General features: G+C 39.0%; 1 protein-coding gene across 8 annotated transcripts in view; it reads right to left on the reverse strand.

Moving 5' to 3' along the window:
• The window catches only part of Cadps2 (calcium dependent secretion activator 2), a 481,095-nt gene that overhangs the window by 67,925 nt on the left and 397,202 nt on the right, over positions 1–15,968 (reverse strand). For 4 of the 8 annotated variants that reach the window (XM_051175755.1, XM_051175749.1, XM_051175748.1 and 1 more), the window contains 3 exons: positions 13,520–13,676; positions 478–619; positions 241–360 (listed from right to left, as the gene is read on the reverse strand). In XM_051175755.1, the coding sequence (XP_051031712.1) occupies positions 241–360; positions 478–619; positions 13,520–13,676 (419 nt within the window). The remainder of the gene's footprint in view (positions 1–240; positions 361–477; positions 620–13,519; positions 13,677–15,968) is intronic. The other 4 variants (XM_051175754.1, XM_051175752.1, XM_051175751.1 and 1 more) reach the window with 1 other exon arrangement.

A 15,968-nucleotide genomic window follows, 5' to 3' on the forward strand; every position in this document is an offset into this window, starting at 1 on the left:
CCACACAGAATAGACATGAATAACATAAAACCAGTGTGATTTCTTTCTTTCAAACCTCTATTGTTCATCATCAATATGCTAAGCTCAGCTTAATAGCTTTAAACACTCAAACGAAGCCAAAGACAGTACTCCTCAACCAACAACAATAAATGGCATGCAGTCGGAACACAGCTACGCAGAAGACAGCCCAGGCCATGCACTAGCTAACAAAACACTAGGAAGTAAGTGAGGGATACACACGTGGACTCATATAAAGAAGCCATCCACGGAGGAGTAGAAAAGCTAGGAATCTGTGGAAGATTAAGAGGCAGACTTGGAACTTTTGGAAGAGCTACATTGGGAAGACTGTTGGCGATATTCCTGTAAAGAAACAAACAACGTGGGAAGGGGGACCATAAGCAATGACCACAGATGGCTGTAGGTAAAGTCATAAGGTCAGGACTGAGACAGGTGCTCTGTGGACACCATGATACCTACTTGACAGGCTGCCACGTCTCCTGCTCAAAACCTCTGTGAATCGACTGGGCGATGGCAGACTCCATCAGGTCAACGTATCGGACAACCAAGGGCACAAAGATCTCTTGCAAATGTTTGTGAAATTTCCCATTACACAAAAGTGCTGAAATAGGCAAACAGAAACAGTGTTTGTCAGAGGGCTAATATCAGGTATTGGGGGGGGGTGGGGGGAACAGGTAGAAACATTTTATTGTTCTTTAAAGAGTCTCACATGGGAAAATTGGTAGAACACAGATACATGATAATGGACTTTGCTCTTTATATGGAATATCACATCATGGAAGGTACATCAAAATTATAATTAGCCATATATATATATATATACATATATATATATATATATATATGCCTGTCAAAGCAAAAATAGATTATATTTCTGTAAAGTGTTCTGAGCAGGTGGTATGTTTGTACTTCCTAAGAGATTTAACACATAGGCACATGACCATTTACTGTAAATTCAAGGGAAATGCTGCCTCCACAGAAGGTCCTGACACATGTAAATGCAGCAATTAAGCAGAGTCAGAATACCCTTGCTAGGCTAGGTATTACGGAAGCAAGTGCTAAACCTGTTCAATTATACTAGGTAAGCTTGATTTCATCTAAGAACTACACGTTTGGATTCACTTAGGAGGGTGGCTGTGGGCCCCGGGAATATCTATTCTGATTCACCAATATTTTAGTTACTCAGAGATTTATTTTTGAGTATTCAACTAGGTTCATTACTTTTTGTGGTTTTGGTGGTTCTGGGGGCTTCTAGCATATTAGGTAAATGCTCTACCACTGACCTGCATATTCAGTCCTGATACCTTTGTATATAAAAACAGCACATTGCATCCATTTTATTTTTCAGTTTCCCATTAGTCTGAAGAATTAAGGTTTGGGACACCCTTTGTAGGGTGCTCGAAGAAGACTTATGGTTTTGCTCTACTTGTTTAAGGCTGATGGACAGGGTGTAACCATCACTTTCAAGAGATGGATGTTTTCCACGCAAAGGTCATCATTTCATTAAAACGCATCACAGGATGTGGCTAAGCTGCACCTCAGAAGGACAGGTTCTGCAGGAAAATACTAAGCAATGCTAATACCTTGCAAATGTTTCTCAAATGAGTATATCCTAAACACATTTATGAATGCTTTATATCTTCAAACTGAAAATGTACTCATTAAAAATGCATAATTATCACAGCAGGTGGTACTAGTGCACATCTTTAATCCCAGAACTCGGAAAGCAGAGGCAGGTGGAGCTCTCTGTTGAGTTCAAGGCCAGTCTTGTCTACATAGTGGGTTTGGGACAGCCTGTATCAAAAAATAAACACACACACACACACACACACACACACACACACACACACACACACACACACACAGAGAGAGAGAGAGACAGAGAGAGAGAGAGAGAGAGAGAGAGAGAGAGGACAGATATACAGAGAGATTCATTGGTCAGGAAAGGCATATGTGAAGAGATGAGATGGAATTTAAATGTAATCTAAACATCAGAAGTTTCCCATGGGAGTTCTGTGGTGGGAAGGGTTTTCAAGGGTACTGAGATGGTGTCCCACAAAGACAAGAAACACTGTTAGGAAAGGATAGAGTAGTTTTGAGGGGAATCTGGTTCTAAGACATTGTGTGGGCATTTGCTGGACACAATGGCATTTGCCAGTAGAGGAGTGGCATGGCCTGGTCTTTCTGGTCTCTGTATCACAAATGGAGGGCATTAAGAAGGGATAAGAGGTGGCTACTGATAAGTTCTTGGTAAAGGGTAATGGTAGCTTCGATTAAGGTGTCAGAAGTGGACCATGTTAAAAAAAAAAAATAACCTCTTCAATTTCATTTACTTTAATGGATTTGGGTACCTGCACATGTTGAGCCCTGTAGCAACATGTTCAACCTGTAGCAACTCCAACAGTCTGGTCTTACACTTACTATGACAGCTTCTCACATTAGCTTCTTTATACAAAAATGAACAGAAGCCTTCAGGTCTTAAGACTTTGGCAAAGCACAAGATATTCACTCACATGACATGTACAGGGAATGCTCTCACGATTTCAGTGTTTTTGTGACTCTTAAGTTGGACAGAGGGTGGAGAAACACGGAATAGTGAAAGCGGAAGAGTAGAAAGTAACACTAGATCCAGGAGGTGCAATACTGATTTTATTCTAGCTCTCATACAGCTTAGTTTTTCCTTGTAGCAAAACAAAACGAAACAAAAACAAATAAACAACAAAAGCCCAAACAAAACAACAACAAAAAAGCAAAAAATCAAACAAACAGAAAAAGTGCTTGTTGCATCCTAAGGAGGATCTGAGTTTGGATTCTTAGCATCTATGTAAAAAGCTGGGCACAATGGTGAACAACTGTAAACTTGGTGCTGGAAAGCAGAAGAAGGGGTATCTCATGGGCTTTCCTGGCTGGTTTGTCTAGTAGAATCTAGGAGCTCCAGATTCACTGGGAGACAATGTCTCCAAAATAAATAAATAAAATAAAATAAATAAGGTACACAGCAATAAAGGAAGACACATGGTTTGGACCTCTGATCTATGTGGTTGTACAGGCTAAAGAAATACACACTAAAGAAATCTTTTCTTGCTTATCTGTATGCCAAAGGTCTCTTATTCAAATGGGGAAAATCATATTTAGTGATAAATGTGTTATTGAGAAGACTAATGTTATCTTACGATGTTTTCATTAGGACATGGACGGAAGGTGTTTCATTTATTCCCACAGATTCAAGTCACAGAACTAGAAGGCATTGCCAAGGTGTAATTCAGTTACCCTTTAACCAAATGTCACCTAAATAAAGATGCCAAGCTTTAAGGGTAATATGCTCTCACCTAAAATATCAAAACCATTATGACAGCCCAATTAAATAATGTAATGAAATCTTATTGACTGTATCTGCTTAAGATACCCGTTTTTCCTCTGTATCAGTATCAAATGCTGTGTTCAGTTTTATTGTACATTCTGTCACTTAATTCTGTCACTTAATTGTTACAAAAACTTCAAGAACAAAGGAATTATTTTTAAAAAAAATTGTCAATAAAGCAAGCTAAAGTTTAGAGAGATTAGGAAATTTACCTAAGGCCATTTAGTTACTAGGCAACGGAACCTGGGTTTGACCCTAAAACCAAATATTAATCTCTCTATATTATAAAATCTTAATTCTTTTATTTAGATCAGTATAAAATATCGGCTGTCTGTTTGTCCAATCTATTCCTCTAGCATCAGTGCATGAATATCTTTTTAAGACCAATAAATATAGTGAACTGCTTTCACAAGAAAATTTGTAGGCTGATATGTCATCATTATTAAAACCAGACAGTTTTACATTGCTGAACAGCAGCACTGTATCACTAAACTTCGTTCTTATGGTACAGCACTGACAAACAAAACAAAGAGAGAAATTAATCTAGGTTCTCCCTTTTAAGCATACAGTTAACCACTGTTACCATTGAACTATTCCAAGATCCCTAAACAATTTTAACAAATTATTACAACTACAAATGTGCCTGCAACCCTTCATGTCAAAAGATACTTTACAGAGAGATTTGGTGCTTTCGCTGTGAAGTCACAGCTTAATAAAAGACTTAATAATTCTATTCCATGTTTGTTGTTAAATGTTACAGTAATTCAAAGATTAAGTAACAGTTGACTCAAAGGTACTTTTAGCACGTGTTATCTTTAAATATATTTGGAAAATACTGTATTCAGTCTCTTACCTGTTTGGATTTTCAATTTTTTTTGTTGTTTCTCCTGTTTTAGTTTTTTTTTTTTTTATAAGAGAGAGAAAACTTGAAGTTGAGTAGGTAGGGAGATGAAGATCTGGGAGGATGTGGGAGAGAGGCAAGAATATGATCAAAAATGTTTTGTATGAAAAAAGAATTAATAAATTAAAAAATACTAAAATAGGTAAAACTGTTATATTAAACTTTCCAATTCCTATATACCCACTCTGGAGTAAAAGTGGAGATCTCCTATCTCATCTCTACAGAAGCATCACAGAGTTGAGCACCACAAGCCTTTTCTCCACTCCCTACATCCAATCAGTAATGTAGACCTGTGTATCTTCTGGCCCTCATGTCTTCGCACCAGGCTGGTCCTCTGCTTATCTCCACTGTTGCTACTTAGTTTTTACTTCTCTTCTGTAATGATTCATGCAGTCATTTCCTGACTGGCCTTTGGCTTCCTACTTTTCCCTTGGACAGTTCACCTTCTCACTGTGAAAGAAGGGTTTACAAAAAAAAAAAAAAAAAAAAAAAAAAAGTAAAACTCTCCCCCAAACACCAGTAGAGTCCTTCCGTGTGCCATTCCAACAAAGTGAAAGCTTCAGCAAGACATGAAGGCCCTCAATGGATGCCCTATCATGACCTCTCCAGCCCATTTCAGGTTATTGTGCCCCATATTTCCTTTGGAATATGTTTAATGGTTTTCTTGAGTCACTCAAGTCCTCCCATCATTTTACAAATACTTTATTCTGCCCTCTCTTCCTTGACCTGTTACTGACTTTCCGTGTTTACTTTTTAAAATCCTGTTAGTTGATGTCTCTTTCTCCCTTTATACTTCTTCCCTTCTCCTTGAGGTAGCTGTTTTCTTAGTATTGAGCTGAGGCCTGGCTTACAGTAGTGTTTAGGTGTTGGATGTGTGAATGAATATCTGGATACAAGACTAAGTTACTATAGCTTTTCTTAGGATACTGCATCAAATGACAGCTATATAGCCAATTGAGGCCTGTATATCCTCCACTTTTTATATAAAATACTTGATATTAACTGATACTATCATGATAAATTCTATTATGATCCATAAATCTTAGCTATGCCTACTGGATATGAAGATCTCTTATTCTAATGGATATGGCACATAGTTATTACTACTAGCAATGTGATTATTTCATGAATAATTTGGAGACAATGGAGATTAGTTGTACTTCTTATGAATTTTTTAAACAAATAATGAATTTTGGCTGGAAGTTTGCTCCACTGTCAATTGACACTTACCTTTAATTTTTTGGTAGTGCTGGGATTGAACTGAGGGTTTAGGTATTTGCTCTAGCAATAGAACAGATCTCTTGCCTTCCCTTTTGATTTTTTTAAAGCCGCATTTAAAAAAAAAAATCAAGAAAAACTGGCAATATTAGTTCATAACCAGAGAGAAGTAAAAGCAAAGAGAGACAGGGGATGGGGGACAGGGTACCGTGACACAATGAGGGAGGGTGGAAAGGCAAGAAGAGACAGAGGAGAGATACGAAGACATGGAGTGTGGGAAGGAGAAGGCAGGAGGGAGGGAGAGAAGGGAGAGGCAGATGAGGAGTAGGGATAGCACACTAGTGTGGGAAGGCAAGGCTACAGAAATTCACACCTGTCTGTCAATGTGTGCTCTTCCCTGCTTGCCCATATGCCAGCTCTCACCCTACCTTGCATCAGACAAAAGCCCCTCTCAGAGGTAGCCTGAGGCATCAGGCGTCTTCTCCCTGCGCTATAATTTGCCGTTGTCACCTGTCTAATACAAGTCACCACAGCAAGGATGCATTGGAAGGAGTAAGTTTTCAACCTGTCTTCATCCAGGAAGGTTTTTTTTTTTTTTTTTTTTTTTTGCTGTGTAGTCCCGGCTTATTGGTTTAGTACCCTCTATTTTAACCAGACTGACCTCAAACTCATGGCAGCCTGTTTCAGGCACACAGCCCCCCCCCCCCTCCACAGTGCCAAGATTATTTCTGACATTGTACTCCAGATGTAGGTGTGCAATGGATTGCCCTGGAATCTTAAAAATGGCTACAGCTTTCCTCTCCTCCCCTTCTCTTTCTCCTAGGTTTGGGGGGGGGGTATGGGAGGGAGAGAGAGAGCAAAGGGGGAAGAGGAAACTGGGATCAATATGTAAAATAAGAACAAAATAAAAAACCAAAATGGCTACAGCTACTTACATGGAGATTCAGCACCTAATTGGCTGACCAAAATAGCCCAAAGATTCCTTGTAACCTAAATGTCACCTTGCTGGAGAGTGACGGCGCATCCCTGATATAAAATCTTGTGGAATAAATAAAAATGACAGGAAAGAAAGCAAAGGCTCACATATAAAAGCAAAACTCAGAATGCAGAGGGTCTAATTAATTTGAACATCTCCAATAATTAATAAATAAAAAGTACTCGACATAGGTTTTTAATAGTAATATTTCAACACACGTTAAACTATGATCCAATTAATAAAAATTACTGTGGCAAGGATTACTGTGTAAAATGAATGGGCAAATGAAAGTGTTCATGTATTGCTTTCAGGGTTAACATATGCTGCTCTCTCTTGAACTATATAATCTACTTTTATGCTGCTGGTCTGCCTTCCAATTAGTTGGCATTAGTAGATTACTAGTAAGAATGATTATTTGCAGTCAAATTCTAATTTTTTTTGTTTTGTTTTGTTTTTCCAGACGGGGTATCTCTGTATTGCTTTGGAGCCTGTCCTGGAACTAGCTCTGTAGACCAGGCTGGCCTCAAACTCACAGATATCCACCTGCCTCTGCCTCCCAAGTGCTGATATTAAAGGTGTGTGCCACCAAATAAGTGAAAGTATAATTCATAGCAAAAGAAAGCAAACACCACCAACCACAAGACAAACCAAAAGATTTTGCTATGAGACCATCATTCAAAAGAATACAAGTTCTATATATACAGTAGATATCTTTACCTTTCTTTCCCACAAAGTAAGAAACCCTGAAATGTCTTGAGTTTTTGGTTTGTCACTCTTCCTTTCCTCTCAAGGCACATGCTAGAAGATTTAAACAGATACATGTATATACATAATGTACCTACAGAGAGTGACAAACCAAAATCTCAAGACATTTCAGGTATATACTGTATACATTAAATACAATCAATATAACAAGTCTAACTTACTGTCCAGAGGACAGAACAGACACTGAGTTGTACATCTTTTTATAACCATCTATTATTTCACAGTTAGTAGCACAGAAGTGTCCCTATCAGCCACTAGTTTTCATCTTTCTTAAAGACAGGAATCATTTCTTACCTATCCACATATTTTGTTTCGTATGGGTTTTATTTAGGCGCAACTCAGTATGAATTTTCACCAAAGCTCAGGAGGACAGTGCCTTAATCTCTGGATGGCTTTGAGATTATGTAACATCAGAGTCAGAGGTGAAAGTCTGATTTTATTCCGTCTGCCACAGCTTTCCAGTGTCTGTAGTCATGTACCACAATACCCTCTCCCTTAATAGGGGAAAATGAGTGTGGCTGAAGCATGATCAGTGTTAGTTAAGCCTGGGGATTTGGGGTTTTAGAAGTAGAATTTATAGATGTTTCTGTAAATTTTCCGCGAGGGACACAGATACATGCTAGAACAGATTATTACCTGTAAGTAAGTAAATCCTGAGTAAAGTGAATGCAGATTGACATTGTTTTGGAAATGTCTGCATTATGTACGGAAGCTGGAGTTGTCCTATGGAATTTCACTGATGGAAAATGCTACTGTCTGCTGCTTTTATGACTCTTTCATTAGTCTGTTCAAGGAGAACAAGTTCTGTTGTATAATTTAAAATTCAATCATCTCTAGGGATTAGAGTTAAATAAATTTTCCTATTGGGTGGTCGTCCCATCATCTGTAGAAGAGCTAGCTACCCTTAGGACCGCTGGCACACAGCTTGTGAATAATGCAGAATTTATTCCCTTTCTGCATTGTTCCCTGTGTATGTATATACAGATGACTGTATAAACACCGCTTCGTGGATTTCAGACACACAGCTCATTTAAGCACCAGGGGTGGAATGACACGCAGGTGTCAGTCCTTCATATTCCGAAGCTTGGAGATTAACCTAATATACAATATGGTGACCTAACAGTCCCTCATTTGAAAGAAATCTGAAAAAATAATCTCTGATACAGCCTAAGTGTGAGAATAACCCAGCGGGATTCCCACCTCTTCATTTCTTAATGAGTTTTTTGATAATGAGAGGTGACTTCGCCAGTCACTCTGGGCTCTATTATGGCTAATTTGACTCCTCTTCACTCTCCTTGTTAATTATTAACACTAGCCTTTTTATCCTCATGAGACCAAATTCCAATTTTTCCCTTTTTCGACTTTTTTTATGAGCCCATCTTTATGGAGGTGAAAGTCTTGGGGAACAGGTTTTCACTTAGCACAGAGCCCGAACATTTATTATTCCTTTAGGCAGAGACGCTGTGACATTGATTACATAAGCACGGGTGTTCTCCGGGCTGGCTTTAATGTGCTAGCAATGTGAAAAGGCTGTTAATTAAGGAAGAAGCACCGTGGTATTTTTCACTTGGGAATCAGTCCCCAGTAGAATGGTCATTTGCCACTTGCTAGCATATCCACAGATTAAAAGGTGACTGTCTGCAAGGGCCTGCCTTTCAGGAGGGCTGAAAGAAATGATCTGTGCCATTTGTGGATGGCTTTCATTTGTCAGGAGTGGTCACTGGCTGCATCTATTCTCCACGGGGCAATTGTGCAAGATACTATGCAAGGGGAGAATCTATTCGTAGTTGCTTTGTAGTCACTTAGTTATCATTTAACTAACATGGTAATTGCTTCATTATGAAAACATTTGTTTTCCCTTCAGCGTTTAATACATCGCTCTTTCAAATGTGCGTCCTTGGATATCTCTTAAAGCAACTGCCTGTCTAATTATCTCTAGTTGGGGGGAGCAGATGGGGTGCACAGAGGCAGTGTGGAAGGCAAGCAGAGGCTCAGTCTTTTTTTGGCCAGGATTGGAGCCTAAGTTTGTTTACCTCACCAGCTTTGCTCTGGGAATCAGTGGATGAGGCCAAGAGGGTGGGAGGTTGGGGACAGTTGCTAAAAGTGTGATGCAGCTGGTACTCTTCCCCCCTGAGGAAAAGCACATTTCATCTCCAAGTGTTCTCAGAGCTCTCATCATTGTTAACTGCAAGGGAAGACTCACACCTCAGACATCATACCTCTTTCCTCCTTAAAAGAGAGACTGAATTTGAGGTCTTTGCTCTCTTTCTCCACTAATTTCCCGGGGAAATCTTGTCACGCATGCTTCCTAACATGGAAGCGAAGATAACCCATTCCTTTATCTAACCCTTTCTGTACTTGAGAACCACGACTCTCCTTCTGTCCACATAACTTGGTGCCCTGCCCTATAAATATTTTCTAAGTTAAAATAAAAAGCTCAAGGAATTGTTGTGTGATTGCCCCCAGAATATGTTTTCTTACTGTGGGATGAAATCAAATTGGTGACAATGTGGTCGTGTCCCAGCCCTACCTCTAACCCTAATTCCCTGTGGGCAAAGCCCCTGCTCAGGCTCAGGCTCACTGCCTTCACCAGCCTTAGTTTCTTCAGCTGGAAAACCTTCCTTAGGATCCTCCCCACAGGCCAAAGGATAAAACAGCTCATTTTAAATATCAAGCATTAAGATTTTAATACAAAATGATGGCAGGTAACTTATGGGGCCGGTAAAGGCTGTTCTTTTATAAAGTAGAAATTATAATTGGGATCTCATTTTGAATGGTCTTACGCCATTTTCAATTTTGGGAAAGCAAATATAATATTAATTATTACTAATGCATCATGATCATTTAAAATCCTCTGTAATTAGCAGTACCCCCTCTGTAGCACTCAACTCCCCCCCTACACAATCATCTGTATAAAGAAGCACCATTTATTTAGCAAATTATCTCCCATCCCAACACTAAACGCTCAAAGCTCTCTGTTGCTAGTGTTCCTGGCTAGTTTAAGTTATAATTAATTGGGATTTGGACAATAACTCTAATTGGGTCAATATGGTAAAAACTGCAACAGCATGTCCGTTATGTAAATCTCCCTTTCAAGGGGAACTAAAGGAAAGACAATGTTTTCCCATGTATTTCAAAATGGATAATTTGGGGCAATTTAAGTTGACACTAATATTTAAACAGATTTCACCAAATCAGTATAGAAGGGATGTAATAAAACAAACACAAATTATTTACAATTGTCTTAATTATCACCAAAAGTGATAGTAATAGCCAGGAGGAAAAAGTATGTTTTAGCAACTACTGAGAATTATTTAGTGGCCTTGCTTTCGAAACAAAACTTGTGAGGTTGGATTGAAAATTATTCATCCTTTTTCAATTCCCCAGGCTGCACCAATCTCCCAGCACCAAAAGGAAATTATGGCACCAGGGAACTTTTTATTTACCTCACTACATGAAGGAGCTGTTTTTCTCAGAAATAATTGATGTTTTCTAAAATCCCTTAATCATTGTAAAATCCAAGCCAAGATATAGGCACCCTTAATTTTGACAGGGCCCCAAAGAGGTCTCTAATAAATGCTTCTCTGTTGATCTATGACTACACAGTAAAATAACCCAAAACAGTACCATATGTACTAAACAATAGTTAATGATAAGGACACATTACAAAATAGGAATGGAATATAAAGTCCTCATAAACTCAATATTTGTGGATCTACCCCCCCCCCACACACACATTAAAATCTTGTGGTTCTGCTGGGTTTTGAGAGATGGTTCACTGGTTAACAGCCCTTATTGTTACAGAGGACTGTTACTTGCTTCTCAGGGCCAACAACTGCCTGTAACTCTAGCTTTAGGAGATCTGAGGTCCTCTGTTGACACATACATACATGTGGTGTGCATTTATATACCAGGGCACACATATACACACATAAATATTAAACGATATTATGCTTCTTACTCTGATATTTCAAAACTTTACACTTGAAAATGCATTAGGATTTCTCAAAAGTAAATATGAAACAATATTAAAATATTGATGTACTTGTGAATAGCCAAGAAAAACTTCAAGAAATCTATAAAGTATTTTATTTTCCTACGTGAAAAGTCCAAGTATTTTATATAACTTACATGATTTATTATCTTTACTGTTTGAATCTGAACATTAACTAACTACTCTTTTTGAATAAATGCCAACACAGATAATGGCTACTTCTTTGTGTATATATGCATGTTTGTATATGCAGATATGGGTGGAGGACAGGATTCAACCTCCAGTGACCTTCCTCAGGAATTGTCCATATTGCTGTTTAAGACAGTGTTACTTACTGGTCTGGATTTTGCAGTTTATGCTAGGCTGGCCAGCTGGTGATTGTCGGTGATGCACCTGTTTCCACTTCCCTAACCCTGGGATTACAAGCGCACATCACTGTGCAAGGCTTCTCATGCTGGTGTTGGGGTTGAACTCAGTTCCTTATCATCCTTGTGTTTTTGTTCAAATGGAGGAAGCAGTTTCAGAAAGTCATCTATACTTATTTACCCCTGACTTAAAACATAATTCATGTGCTTATTATTATACATAAAAGATAAAGTTTATAAATAAAAGCAGACCTCCACTTTGTCAGCAGAATGGGAATGATGACAGGCGACTAAGAAAAGAAAGGCTTCCAGAGCCTTCTGTCTGGTAGAAAGGAACAGAATCGGCCTTTAGTGTCTGGGGCTGGCATGCAGAAGGAATGATTCAATGTGAACAATTAAATGTATTAGGCTCTTCTGAGCACAGGCATTGTGGCTGACTCTGAAGTAGGAATTGTCTCTCAGTTCTTTGGCTTTACAATAAACACTTTTTGGAAATAAATGAAATTGAATAGAATGGATAAGATGGCAGAATTACTTAGGACTGAAATTACAGATGGAAAGCCTACAGTATCCATGATATCCACTTAGCAACTATTACACATGAGTCATCGTTCAATTTATCCTCACCACCAATGACCCTGTAAGTGTAATTACGCTTCTCCTACAAATAAAGACCTTACATCCTAGAGAGGTTAAACTACTGTCAAAGGTCAAGTGGCAGAGGTGTGACTCCATGGAAGGAAGCCAGTGTTGTTAAGCATTACACAACATGATACCTTTCTTACTATGACAGGGGTTCTCAGTCTGGCTGATGTCTGAAATCCAGGATGGACTTGGGGTGTATAGCCCCCATGCTTTCATATGTACAAGAATTTCTTTCTCAGTTTGAGAGGAGTAGACTCAAAGGGATGAATGACTATATAGAGGCAGACACCAAGTTCTAACAATGAACAAAACTAAAGACTAATTAAAAAATTAAAACTGCAACTGTAAAGACAGATTTAATTTTAAAAATTAAAGAATGCAACAATACCTTTGAAGGAGAGAACAAAACTGACTTGGGAGTTTGAAGATACAGAAAGTACTAACTGTATAGGAAGTATGGACATAGTGTAAACAGCCTTTGGCAATAGGAGTATGGACTCTGGGTGATGCAGGTGACATGATGACCAGAGTTCTGAGGACCACACTTCAAAGTTACACAGGGAAATGGAGTCCAGCATGGTATATGAACCTTATGGAGTAGGGAATTAGTGACCCCTCCCATTCCCCCGCCACACACACAGAGTATAAGAGCAGTTACTGGTAAATGAACCAAGTCTAGGGAAGATAGAAAAGCCTATCACAGGAAAGGTTCATAAATCTATATGCTACTATTTTAATAAAAACCAAGTTTGCACTGGTGCTAGACCACTGTCTAGAATAACTATGAAAGTTATTATTATACTGGGAAACAGTCTCAATAAATCACCCTTACTTTGTCTTTGGTCTCTAAATATGGATGAACAAGCCATACACATAGCAATACTTTACAATCATCTGAGGAGATAAAGCTACTCTCAGGAAAACATCTCAGTCATAGTGCATTTAAAAGGTAATCCTGATACACAGAATGTCTACCAGAGATTGATGCAGACTCATGCACTCTGTCAGCTGCAGACTTTAGGGGCTTTCTGATCCTCGAAGTACAATGAGAAAGCTGTGCATTCCAGACAGTAGTTGTTCTCCAGTTCAGTGAATGATGTGAGGTGTCATCTTGCTTAGATCCTGGCATGAGAGACTCATGCAAGCTCAACAAGCACCCTGGCTACACAGGCTGCCTCTTATTAAGATCAAACTTGAACTACATACAGACATATTCACAGATGATATGTACCCATCCCTTGCCATTTCATACAGGAAGGGAAATGCAAGTACTCACTGTCATTTCTGAGGAAATTATTCAGCAGCTGGAAAAGAGGAAAGCTATCCCAGGAGTCTTGAGGTTGGGCCTCCAGCGCAGTATCCATATCTACCGTGAATAAAGCCCAAAACTTCTCTGCATGTTCAGCCAGTAAGTCTGGCCACCAGGCAAATGCCTGTGAGAGGATAGAGAAGGAAAGAAGAAATTGATGACTTGTTAGAAACATGCACAAATACTATGCTCCTGAAAACATTTACAACATGCTTCAGTTTCACGAAAATAGGACTATGGTAAACAAAATGCCATATTTTTTAAGGTAAGAAATTCTATAAGTATCACATACACATGAACAAATTTGCCACTGATAAATGAATCCCAAATAGACATTTATTTTTCTGGAAACCAGACATATATTAAACCATAGGAAAACATAATATAAAACAAAAATATAGAAAAATTCTTCATCTATAAAAATTTTGTACAACTAATGTGAATGTTTCTGATATTACCTTTATTATGAAATGAACGACTAACATATTTGGCATCATACTTTCCTCTGATCTTTGTCTTTCACAAAAGCACTACTATAAGGCTATATTGCCTTTTGAAAAAAAAAACATCCTCCCATTAAAAGACTTTCCCCCAATTTCTGAGATTCCCAAAGCCAGTATGCAAAGAGCTTTACAAGTAAATCCTTGACTAAAATACTGATTATTTTATTATGGGTTTGAAGATGAAGTATCTCTCCAAAAGGAGCATATTGGAGGCATATTATCAATGTGGTGGCATTATTTTGGAAGGTTCTATAAACTTAAGGAGACAGAACCTGGTTGGCATCTGTCTGTTTCCTGATTTGGCCTGCTCTGCTCTCCATGCATTCCCTGCCATGACAGACAGAACCACCTCAAGCCATGGACCCAGATATATCCATCTCCCCTTACATTGTTCCTGTCAGGCAATCTGGTCACAGTGATGAAAAGTGAGTAAAGGATATGGATCTAAATATGAAGCAATTAGAGGGTATCTCAGAGCCATTACACACTGCAAACTGCTCCCAGAACAGTTTTTACTCCAGGCCATGCACCAAACAGTAACCAGTCACGGTTTTACTGTTTAAGAACATAAATAGGATCATAGAGAGCTATGTGACTTCCCTGTTCCAGGTCTGAATCTTACTGTCCTAGATAAGACATCTGGATTACCAGTGGCAACTAACCCCCACCCCCACCCTGGACAGTTCTCCTGAGACCCAGCAGCTTTACTTCATTGGACACAGCTGATTGCCCCATGTGATTACATGTCTGCATCTCAGACTCTCATCACTGCATCTCAGGTCTGGTCAGTTTTTTACTCCATACTCAGCCAGGCCTATTCATGACTAGCAATGCAAAAGATCACTTTAAAAGTTTATGATACCTTAGGAGAAGGAAAGAATGTTTTGCTTTTAGAAAGTTCTTTAAAATAATGGGGATGCTTAGGTTCTTAGTTTTGCTTTGGTTTGTTTATCTATAATTACAAAGAATCTTAAAAAGTTGTCATACACTTACAGAATTTTAAAATCATCTTTATGTGTGTTGACTTTTAGCTCTTGCCTTCATTTTTTTTTCCTACTGAATATCGGGTAGTATCAAAATATTTTTCTTGTGTGTGTGGTGTACATGCATGTGTAGTTGTACATGCCCATGCATGTGTAGGCCAGAGGTCTTCTTTGATCACTCTCTTCCACATATATTGAAGCAGGGTCTCCCACTTGAACCCAGAGTTCCCCCAAATGGCTGGCTAGATGGCTGGCTAGTATAACAGTGAGCTTGCTTTCGGGATTCCTGTCCCTGCTTTCTGAGCACTGGGACTGCACATAGTGTGTGGACTTGTCTGACATTTGTGTGACTCTGAGGATTTGAACTGATCAGGTCCTGATGCTTGTGTAGCAAGTACTTTTTCCACAGAGCCACTTCCCAGCCCATTGTCATAATCTTTCAACCAACATAAACATAGAAATTTCTGTGGTGGATTTTCATCATTCTCCCTGTTAAGACTATTTATGAAGACTATATAAATCCAGTTCAAGTGCAGGCCACACTAGCCAGAAGAACAGGCAGGAGAACTCAAGAGGAGACTTTTTGCTGGGCTAGAGACCATACCAGCCACCAGAACTCCAGACACACTGCTTACCTTTGAACCTCCTCTATTCTTTCTGCATGCTCCTACTATCCCCAATGCCCCTGAACCTCCTCATCACCATGTCTCAACATCAAACTTAGGCAGAGATACCCTGCTCAACCGAAGTCCACATGAGGGAACCAATGTCTGTAGAAGAAAGATTACTCAGGCTTAAATCACACACTGACCTTCACACATTGATAGTGGGAGACTTCAGTACTCCACTCTTACCAACAGATAGGTCATCCAGACAAAAACTAAAACAGAGTAATACTGGCGCTAACAAACATAATGAGCCAAATAGACC

The sequence above is a fragment of the Phodopus roborovskii genome, unplaced genomic scaffold (genome assembly GCF_943737965.1).
Source record: "Phodopus roborovskii unplaced genomic scaffold, PHOROB, whole genome shotgun sequence".
Classification (NCBI taxonomy): domain Eukaryota; kingdom Metazoa; phylum Chordata; class Mammalia; order Rodentia; family Cricetidae; genus Phodopus; species Phodopus roborovskii.